Source organism: Miscanthus floridulus, unplaced genomic scaffold (assembly GCF_019320115.1).
Source record: "Miscanthus floridulus cultivar M001 unplaced genomic scaffold, ASM1932011v1 fs_349, whole genome shotgun sequence".
NCBI lineage: Eukaryota > Viridiplantae > Streptophyta > Magnoliopsida > Poales > Poaceae > Miscanthus > Miscanthus floridulus.
This window is the reverse complement of record NW_027096622.1, coordinates 7,304-18,759: the sequence shown is the minus strand read 5'-3', so window position 1 is coordinate 18,759 and position 11,456 is coordinate 7,304. Positions and strand designations below refer to the sequence as shown.

At 47.0% G+C, this 11,456-nt stretch overlaps 1 protein-coding gene across 1 annotated transcript; it reads right to left on the bottom strand.

Moving 5' to 3' along the window:
• Positions 1-7,218: 7,218 nt before the first annotated feature.
• Positions 7,219-9,143, bottom strand: LOC136531432 (uncharacterized). The gene is made up of 2 exons (XM_066524091.1): positions 9,125-9,143; positions 7,219-8,643 (listed from the first exon to the last, which is right to left on the bottom strand). The coding sequence occupies exons 1-2, from the start codon at positions 9,141-9,143 to the stop codon at positions 7,616-7,618; spliced, it is 1,047 nt and encodes a 348-aa protein (XP_066380188.1). The 3' UTR covers positions 7,219-7,615.
• Positions 9,144-11,456: the final 2,313 nt, after the last annotated feature.

Genomic DNA, 11,456 nt, shown 5'->3' with positions numbered 1-11,456 from the left:
CAATCTAGGGCTTCTCCGCCAGTTCACAAAAACAAAAAGAGACACGATGCACAAGCGTGCGCGCATTGCAGCCATGCATGCAGTCATGCCTGCCTGCCTACGGGCTACAGCTTATCCGAGGAGTAGCCTTCTGAATTAGAGACTTGAAACTTGCAAACAAGCACGTAAGACTAAGGGGGTTTTTAGTTCCTATAGGAAAATTTTAGTCCCTGTCCCATCGGATATTTGGACACGTGCATAAAGTATTAAATATAGACGAAAAAAATAACTAATTACACAGATTGTGGCTAATTTGCGAGACGAATTTTTTAAGCCTAATTAGTTTATGATTTGACAATATGGTGCTACAGTAAATATGTGCTAATGACGGATTAATTAGGCTTAATAAATTCATCTCGTAAATTAGTCTCCATCTATGTAATTAGTTTTATAATTAACTCATATTTAGTTCTACTAAATAGCATTCGAACGTCCGATGTGACATAGACTAAAATTTAGTCCATGGAACCAAACACCCCCTAATGCGCCTGATCATTACTTGCTGGCATACACAAGCTAGTGCGTCCGTACCTGTATACTCCAACTAGCTAGCTATAGATTACAGGACCTACGACAGGTCTAAGATCGTACTTTAGAAACCAACGAACAAGAAGATCGTAATGTAGATAGCATAATAATATAAGCCTGTAAAAACTTTGTTTTACTTTGATTTGTATGTTTCAAGTTGACTGGCATTTGATGACAGAAGAAGAAATTTTACTTAGAATCATCTGTTGTCAGCTGTAGAACAGAAACCTATAAAATATGCATGACTCAAATTAGTGATTCTATATAACAGATGCCTTGTAGGCATTTGAGCTTATGACCAAATCTTTATACGGATGAGAATAGCCTGCGGAAAGCAAAATTGGGACCTCTTTACATTGTTTTTTGCTTGATGAATAAATACAGGTTAGTAGCGGTGAGAGCCACCAGCACACAAACTATTTTCAGAGGCGGTCAAAAAATATTTTCGGAGATGGTCATGCAGCCTGCCTCTATCAAAACATCATTGTTAATTACAGTTAACAGAGGCGGTGCTTAATGCCTGTCTACAGTTAACAGAGGCTGGACTGGGGCGCACGGCACCGGATCGCGGTGGGCGTGGCCTGCACCACGACTGCGTGCCGGCCGTGGCGCACCGCGACCTCAAGCCCAGCAACATCCTGCTCGACGCCGACATGGAGGCGCGCGTGGCCGACTTCGGCGTCGCCAAGGCGCTCCACGGTGCCCGCGCCCATGTGAGGAGGTGCCGTCGCCGCCGCTGTGGGCGTGGGCGAGCTGCTGGTGAGCTTGAGGCTGCAGCACAAACAGCTCACCGGCGAGGATCCCGGCAGAGCTCGCCGCCTCTGCAGCCCGAGCGTTCGTGTGGAGGCGTGCGCAGAGGAGGGAAACGAGCGAGCTGGGCATCGAGGCGGGCCAGCGTGGGGAGGGCGAGCCAGCACGGGGAGGATGCAGCCCCCCACACCCACGGCCCAGCCTGGGCCTCCCCTTGCAGGCCGGCCGGCCGCGCCCTGGTCACGCACGCACGCACGCAGACACGGTCACACGGAGCGCGGATCATGCCGCGACGTCGACGTGCCGACGTGCCTTGCCGCGGCGACCCAGGCATCTGCAGCTGTAGTCTTTCCGTGCGCGCACGCAACGCATAACACATGCACGCGTTGCACACACACTCGGACCGCAGGAGGGGCCAGCCGGCCAGGGCCATATGCTGCTGCGTGCCCTGCCGTTATGAGCCGCAATCCTTGCATGCATGCATGCATGACACTGTGATACAGCGTGGCAAGGTTCCTTGTCCCGAAGCACCGAAGCCGACGTGCATGCATGCATGAGCAGGAAGGGTCTGACCGCGTAGAAGATAAAGAAAGGTAGGAGAGTTTCTGCAAATGTACGTTGAATTTAAGGTTAAATAAATGGCATGGACCTGCAGTGAACCATTTTAAAAGTTTTTGGATCAAAAAGCCACTTTGGAAGTTGATGGACCCAACTGAAACCTCCTCACAAGTTAATGAATCTATGGTGCATTTAACTCTTCTATTTTCTAGTAACGACTTCCATACATCTGAAGTTCTCTCTCTCCATTTTGAGTACAGAATTGCAGGTGGCAACAGCACATTCATGAATCGATGGATCGAGGATGTATTGTGCTGAATCTTTGATTTCTTTGAGTCTTCTTTTTCTGAATCTTTGACGCACCCTAAGCTCTGGTGCCTATTCCACCATGCTGGCCGGGGATCCATCGAGGCGGAAGCACATCCATGGTGAGGATCAAGCCTCCTGGTGGCCATCCGAGGAGCATGTGCTATCTACCTTTGGAATGATGGATGTTGTATTGGATTTTTGTTAATGAATTTGGCCAAACGTTTGTACAAATGTGTTGGTTCTTAGGAGCTTCAACTCACGCTTACGAACTGTGGCTATGGATCTGTTGGATTTGATGGATTTTTTTAGATGAATGTGGTTGATTTTTGTAGGAAGTGATGGACGTGAGCATTCAGATGTTTAATATTTTTTAACGTGAACAACATTATACAGATGTTTAATGTTTTTATTTTTCTAGACTAGATTTTTGTACAGATTGATGAAGTAAACCTTTAATTATTCTGCTTGTGTACATCTGATGAGCGCATGTGCCCGCCTGTAATTACTACAAATGATTACAGTAGTAATAAAAAATATTACAGAAAGAAAAATTATTACAGAAAGTACCACAGCCAAGTGTACCACTTATGTCCCTGCCGGTAATTATTTGTCAGAACCAAAAGATAATAGTAGTAATAAACAATTATTCGTATCTACTAATTATAGTAGTAATTTTTATAGCGCACAGGTCCGGATGAAATTATTTATAGACCAAAATGATACCATTAGTAATAAAAATTACCCTGCATGGAGACCGGACGCCCCAGTGACTTCACAGCCAATTTAACCGTTAAAAGATTATAGCATTATTATTAAATTTCTAGAATAAATCCAACAAAAAAAACACAAGCACCCACATGATTACTTGAACAGCTAGTGGGTAGGTTCCACCATAATAAGCCTAACCATAACCAGCTGACCTATGCTTAGTTCCTATAATTAATAGATGCTGTTGTGTAGGCATTTGAGTTTGTCAATTTTGTATGTGGACGAGAATGGCATGTGGAAAGATCAAAATTAGTATCTTCATTTTTTTGTCAAATCCACGTTAATGGAGGTCAAAGCTGTCATCAGTGACGAGCATTTTACTTTTACTTCCCCTAGGCACAATAATAGTACAAACTAAAAGTGAAGACTCAAAGCCTATCGCCAATCCTGAACTCTTATGTATGTGCAGTGAGAAGTGAAGGTTCTATTATTTTAGACATGCTAGGGATTTTTTTTTTCACGCAGTGAGTACATGATCTTGCTTACACCGTACCCAGATCGATCGAAGGCTTCTGTCAGGTCTTGCCTTAAAAGATTGATGTTATATGATTAATACGATATTAATTATTGTTTTCTAGGTCCATATGAATACATAGAATTTGGTTGTTGGTCGGCAAAGATATCTATGTCTTCAAGCAGACAGTAGTCGGCAAAAATTATAATAGAGAGATGTGGTCCATTTGCGATATGTGCATGCCAGCATTTCTCAGCGTCCAACTGATCGTTTTGGTCAATAAATTATATACCAACATCACTTGCAACTTACAACCACCGAATTCTACCAATAGTAGCGATCTATATCAACTGATTGAGCTGCTTTAATTAATTTATCGATTCTAACAAAACCATCGTTTTTGGACTATGGTTTACTTAGGCGTGGGGATTTGGAGTGGCCATTAGAGTCATGGACCTCCTAACTGTTGACCGAATAGCGCTAGTACACATTGACATGGTATATACCTTAGTTTCCTTGGTTTGATAAGGCATTGTACACTTATTGGGGTTCGGTTAATGGAGCACGTGGAATGCTGTAGACCTTTTGGCAGTCATACGTGCATGCTGCCCCTACCTCGACATATATCACTATTCAATGATGTACGCCGGTGATCGACATGAAGTCCGTTCGCATGATTCTAGGTCAAGGGAGGTCCTTTCCCGCTTATAAAAGGCACCACAAGAAGATTTGTATGGAGGCAAGACATGGAAGCACTCAATGTGTATATGCATATGCCAGGCCTTGCCTGGATTGTTCAATTCGGATTAGTTCTTTTGTCTTGCCACTTGATGGTGAAAATAGTGTAGATTGCCATGGAGATTTTTGTGAACTACGAAGAAGATGACCAATCAAAATAAAACATTAGTTCTTGCGTGTTGGAAATACAGCTTCATGTTTGTGTGCGTACTGATGGAGCCTAGTCTAGGTGAATTAATTATGCAAGAAAGGAAAAGAATTCTAGATGAGTAAGAGTGCTTATTTAGTTTTTACTTCGGCCATGTAGATCCTTGTTTGGTTGAACACCTCTGTAACTTAGTTTTCCAGTGCGGCTGTTGTTTCCAAGCGTCTCTAGAAATATGATTTGGCTTATCTTACCGATCATCTCTAGAAATGGAGATCATTTTTAGAGGCAGTTAGTAAGGTCACACTACTAAAAAAAAAGATTTTAGTAGACAACCTCTTTCTGATTAACAAAGACAAACATATCTGGGGTCTGCCTTTATCAATGGTTGCACGGCCTCCACGCAAACGCGCCCACCTCTATTAATCATTTATATAGAGGCAAACATCTTGAGGCGAGCTTTCTAAGTGTTCATCTCTAGAAATCAAATAATCGATTAACAGAGGCAGACATCTTAAGTAGTCCACCACTAAAAATAGTTGCATCAAAAAATATTTCATAGCTTGTACATATGAAGTTGGATGAAACAAACTTTACATCAAAATTGTATACATTGACACGATCTTCAACTTTGTAGTTAAGAATTTTTATTTGAATTTGGTTAGAGTCCCAAAATATTGTTTTAAGTTCATACATTTTGAAATTTAAAATTATCAAACAACCTTGAATGTTTACATGGTCTATACCAAAGTTGTATTCTCTATACAATTTAAAACTATGTAGTTGAAAAGTTTTCGATTTGGACTTGTTTAGAGTCCCAAATATATGTTTCAAGTTCCTAAATTCTTAAACTTGAAATTTATAATTTCCAAATGACCTTGAATGTTCACATGGTTAATAACAAGGTTGTAGTGACTGACCTGATCTACAAGTTTATTGTTGATAACTTATTTATTTTAAGTTATTTAGAGGCTCAAATATTTGTTTAATGTTCACATATTTTGAGATTCAAAATTTTGAAATTCTTAAATAATCTCGGATGGAGACACATCCTATACCAATGTTGTAATGCTTTGAGAATATTTAAAACTTTGTATTTAAAACTTTTTTTTTCATTTCAGTTTATTTAGTAGCCTGGGATATTTAATAGAAGACTACAAAATATTGATAAAAAAGAAAGCATCGTATATGAAGTGCAGTGGTTAGAGAGGATCTTATATATATTCACAAATGAGTGTGAAGTCAATGGTTAGAGATGTGTTATATGTAAGTAGTAGGTTGCGGGTTTGAGTCTTGAGAAACACCTAATTTGTAAATAGCGATTAACAGAGACCATTTAACAGAGGTGGTTAGATTGTCCGCCTCTGAAAATATTTCCAGTAGTAATGTCAGCCATATCTGAATTCGATTTCTAGGGGGTGCCCTAGGAGGCGTCTCTAGAAATGGTTTTTAATTCATCCGCCTCTTGGAAAAAAATGCCTCTAATAAAACTCATTTTGTCCGTGGAACAAGTCGACATCTAGGCATTCACTGCTATGTTTTACTCGATATGGGATAAATTCACTCAGATTTTTATCGGATCCTGCTTTCTGTAGTTTTACTCGAAACGTTTTTCTTGCTTTTGATTTGAGTCGCTACTTGGAAACTTGTGTCCGGGTAGGGGAGTCGGGGGGCATACCATCATGGAGTGCATCCAATCGATATGTTTTCTTATATATGTTTATTTATTAGAATTTAGAAGTAATATATTGTCTTATGGAACGCGTATGTAGCAACTGTGCAAAAGACACGTAGTAGCGTGAAATATACTTGACGTACGAGTAATATAACGAAAGCATTTAATTAATATGGTTCCAGTATATATCGTTGGTATTTTGAGCACACGTACATATAACAACAACACAAACATGTCACACATTACATCATCTGTCTTCGCTGTATAGTGAGCCAACGCACCCCTCTTAATACATGCACTGTTGTACATGCAGAGACGACGGGGAGTAACTTATTCATGTACGTACTGTAGTAGTGTGTATATAGATATAGTACGAGTACATAAATAGGTGGGAGTTGCAACATGTGTGCATGCGCACATTTTTGCCGTGCGTGCGTGCCAGCATGCTGAATTCAGGGGGTGTGGTCATCATATTTGGGGGCCTGGCACGCATTCGATGGGGCCATTGGGGTTGGGCACCACAACGCCGGGCGAGATGGTGATGTTGGTAGAGTAATAGCAAAGGCATTTCTTGGTGCTGGTGCCTGGGGTGACCTTGACAGGGGAGAAGATGAGATAGGGGGGGCCGTGGAGAAGATGGTCTTTCATGCCTTGAGTGAACGCGTCTGTGTTATTGAAGCTAGAAGGGCACAGGTTTTGGGATGGTGCCGGGGCAGGGGTCGGTGTGGGCGTCGGTGCAGGGGTCGGTGCAGGGATCGGCGTGAGCGTCGGAGCAGGAGTCGGTGTAGGGGGTCGGTGCGGGCGTCGGTGCAGGGGTCGGTGCAGGGGTCGGCGCGGGCGTCGGAGCAGGAGTCGGTGTAGGGGTCGGTGTGGGCATCGGTGCAGGGGTCGGTGCAGGGGTCGGTGTGGGCGTCGGTGCAGGGGTCGGTGCAGGGGTCGGCGCGGGCGTCAGAGCAGGAGTCGGTGTAGGGGTCGGTGCGGGTGTCGGTGCAGGGGTTGGAGCAGGGGTCGGCGCGGGCGTTGGGGCAGGGGTCGGTGTGGGCGTCGGTGCAAGGGGTCGGTGCGGGTGTCGGAGCAGGAGTCGGTGTAGGGGTCGTGCGGGTGTCGGCTCTGGAGGCGTTGGAGCAGGAGTCGTTGCGGGTGTCGGTGCAGGGGTCGGTGTGGGCGTCGGTGCAGGGGTCGGCGCGGGTGTCGAGCAGGAGTCGGTGTAGGGGTCGGTGGCGGATGTCGGCTCTAGAGGCGTTGGAAGCAGGAGTCGGTGTAGGGGGTCGGTGCAGGGGTCGGCGCGGGCGTCGGAGCAGGAGTCGGTGTAGGGGTCGGTGTGGGCGTCGGTGCAGGGGTCGGTGTGGACGTCGGTGCAGGGGTCAGTGCAGGGGTCGACGCGGGCGTCAGAGCAGGAGTCGGTGTAGGGGGTCGGTGCGGGCATCGTGCAGGGGTCGGTGCAGGGGTCGGCGCGAGCGTCGGAGCAGGGGGTCGGTGTGGGCGTCGGAGCAGGGGTCGGCGTGGGCGTCGGAGCAGGAGTCGATGTAGGGGTTGGTGCAGGTGTCGGCTCTGGAGGCGTCGGAGCAGGAGTCGGTGTAGGGGGTCGGTGCGGGTGTCGGCGCTGGAGTTGGAGCAGGGGTGGGGGTTGGGGCAGGAGTTGGCACAGGGGTCAGTACGGGTGTGGGCGCAGCCGTTGGAGTAGATGTCGGTGCAGGAGTCGGGGCAGGAGTCGGTGAATGTTTCGGCGCATGTGTTGGTGCAGGTGTTGGGGCAAGAGTAGGAGCAGGGGTCGGGGCAGGAGTCGGTGAACGTTTCGGCACAGGTGTTGGTGCAGGTGTTGGGGCAGGAGTCGGTGAACGTTTCGGCGCAGGCGTTGGTGCAGGTGTTGGGCAAGAGTAGGAGCAGGGGTTGGGGTAGGAGTCGGTGAACGTTTTGGTGCAGGTGTTGGTGCAGGTGTTGGGGCAGGAGTCGGTGAACGTTTCGGCATAGGCATTGGTGCAGGTGTTGGGGCAAGAGTAGGAGCAGGGGTCGGGGTAGGAGTCGGTGAACGTTTTGGCGCAGGTGTTGGTGCAGGTGTTGGGGCAGGAGTCGGTGAACGTTTCGGCGTAGGTGTTGATGCAGGTGTTGGGGCAAGAGTAGGAGCAGGGGTCGGGGCAGGAGTCGGTGAACGTTTCGGTGCAGGTGTTGGGGCAGGAGTCGGTGAACGTTTCGGCGCAGGTGTTGGGGCAAGAGTAGGAGCAGGGGTCAGTGTAGGGATCGGTGCGGTTGTCGGCGCTGGAGTTGGAGCAGGGGTGGGGGTTGGGGCAGGAGTTGGCACAAGGGGTCGGTGCGGGTGTGGGCACAGGCGTTGGAGTAGATGTCGGCGTAGGAGTCGGGGCAGGAGTCGGTGAATGTTTCGGCACAGGTGTTGGGGCAAGAGTAGGAGCAGGGGTCGGGGCAAGAGTCGGTGAGTGTTTCGGCGCAGGTGTTGGTGCAGGTGTTGGGGCAGGAGTCGGTGAACGTTTTGGGGCAGGCGTTGGTGCAGGTGTTGGGGCAAGAGTAGGAGCAGGGGTCGGGGTAGGAGTCGGTGAACGTTTTGGCGTAGGTGTTGGGGCAGGAGTTGGTGAACGTTTCGGCGTAGGTGTTGGGGCAGGAGTCGGTGAACGTTTCGGGTGCCCCATAACCTGGCACCCGGCAAAGGATTCTTTGCCGGGTGCCCTGGGTGGCACCCGGCAAATTATTTTTTGTTTTTTGTTTTTTTGACCCCATTTTTTTTGTGGGGACTTGATACAGTAAATATTTCCCTGTTTCAAAATTTGGGACAATTATGAGTTCTTTAACAATATTTCCTTAATTTTTTCCGTTGCATTGAATTTTTTCGACTATTCCAAATTTGAACTGCAGGTACATGAAATAATGGAATTTCGTCATTCAAAAAATAGTATTCATGATATTTAGGCTATGTTGAGGCCGTATGCAGGAAGTGGCATGAAATGTCGCGCATCATGTTGTCGTAACATGACGATGTACTCGCGGGGGAAGTTTATTTAAATTATATAAAATCAAAACGATGTCTGAAAATCACGAAACTTGTCGATGTGTCTTGTTATCACATGTGGAGGCCCTGGTTAAAAATTGAGAAAGTTTCGAGTAAGTTGCGACGTCGGCTGCCTAAAACCCAGACATCTCCACAACCTACCCGAGGTGAAGTCGTTCATTGAGTAAGTTCTCAAAGAACTTGTTTAAATACGCTGTCACTATTCTGCATCCAACTAATTCTTTCTCGTTTGCACAGGGAATTTATTCGTGTATCCTGGCATCAACCAAGGGATCCTACCCCACGGCAAACCGACACCCTTCTTTCACGGGGTCCGGGAGCAGGGAGGCCCGATTTCATTTCTTGGTTCAAAACAAAGGTATTGTCCAATTTACCTCGTACCTTGTTCGAGATTCCGAGTTTCGCGTACTTAGTCCGGCAATCTTTCCTTCTTGCGCTTGCAGGCCCAAACCGATGCAACTATGAGTAAGGAGTTGAGACAGGTTGCAAATGGCTTCGACAGTAAGGTGAAAGCTTATTCAGGTTATGATGTGAATGGATATCGCTTTCACACAAGAAGCTACGAGCGAGCTCGGCCCCATCGAAAAACCACAAACAGCGGAGTTTGTACTCCCGGCACTGATGGCCTCGAGTATCATGGCATAATTGAAGATATCTATGAACTTGAATTTTATGGTTCGAAACCTCTTCGTCTCGTCATGTTCAAATGCCACTGGTTCAATCCTCGACTAACGAAACGGAGCCCTAATATTGGTCAAGTCGAGATTCGACATGATTCCATCTATCAAGGAAAAGATGTCTTTATTGTGGCGGATCAGGCCGTGCAGGTTTATTATTTGTCATACGAATGAGGCAACAAGGCTCTTCAGGGTTGGTCTATTGTGCACCAGGTATCGCCACATGGTAGACTAGCTGTCCCAAACGATGAAGATTACAACTTCAACCCAAACACATATGATGGAGAGTTCTATCAAGAAGATGGGCTACAAGGGAGGTTGGTGATAGACTTAACCGAGGCGATTGGAATGGAAGTAGACAATGAAAGGGTTGATGACGAGGAAGGAGATGAGGTGCAAAATGCCAAGGACATAGAAATGCTTGAGCGATTACATTTAGATGATGACGATGAAGGCAACATTGAACCTTCGGACAGTCTTGTTTATTTGGACAATTTTGATAGTGATGACGAGACATATGATCCAGATAATCCCAATAATGATGATTACTTCTAATACATGTAATACTATGTTATTTTGTAATCGTGTTTTGTTTATTTACTTAGCATCTATTTCTAATACATGTAATGATGTCTTGTTTGTTTCTTTTAATTGCAGGTGATTGAACAAAGATGGCGGGCGGCAGTGGGCCAAGGAACGTGAACTCGAGGTACCAGAGAGCACGTCAGGACGCAGATGCCGGAGAGAACGCATCGGACGGGAGGAGGCAGAGGGCCAGGAGCAGCGGCAGCGGGAGCGGCAGCAGGAGGGGCCGGCCTCCTCTAGTCAGGCCGCGTGACGTGTCGGAGGAGCGCCGTACCACGGACTCCTCGGAGGACGAGCAGGTTCTGGCGACGGACGAGGTTCGGGCGACGGACAGCGAGGGAGAGGCACAGGAGGGCGGCGAGGCCGGAAGTAGTTCCACTGCCTCTGCTGCGGCTAGCCCCTACTTGCGAGGTCCCTCAAAACTCCCTGGGCCTCCGCTTCCTCCCCTACGCCCAGTGATCCGCCCCCAGGGGGACAGGTAACTAACTTTAGATTTAATCACAGCTACTTCATATAACCTGTTGAAAATTGTCAGAGAAACTAATAATGTTTGTTAATGACTTGTGCAGGCACTGGGAGGTTGTGTCGCCTGGTGACTCACGCAACCCCAACCACATCTTGGGGCTTCTGTGCAGGCACTATTACCCTGGCATTGTCACATACAAGGGGACTGTGGGGCCGGCCAAATCGTGGGACCACTACAAATCTGCCCCCGACGCAGATTATGAAGACAAGCAGGAGCGGGTCAGGAGAGAGTTCTGGGTAAGTCTCGTTCGCACAACTTTGATCAATACATCGCATTCATTTGGCACTTTTTGACATAATGAATTGATACATTGTGTCTGTCTGCAGACTTTTTTCAGGTGTGAAGAGGGACAGGAGGAGAGGGCGGAGAAGAACTTGGTGAAAAGTGTCAGGAAACGCATCAGCGACATGCACTACGAGGAGCGCCTCACTTGCATCATCAAGTACTACGCCACGCGACTTGGTCAGAAAGTCAGCAAGACACAGGCAAGACAGATGCCTCTGACCCGGGAACAGTACATTGAGGTAAATGAAGAAGAATAATACTAATTCGTTTTGAGATTAAGTAGCTTTCATTTGGTCGTCTTACATCTCAAATTCTTTATGACATGTAGATGATTCCATGGTGGTGCGAGTCCTTTGCCGACTGCTGGGAGATGATCGTGGACAGGTGGTTCACAGAGGGT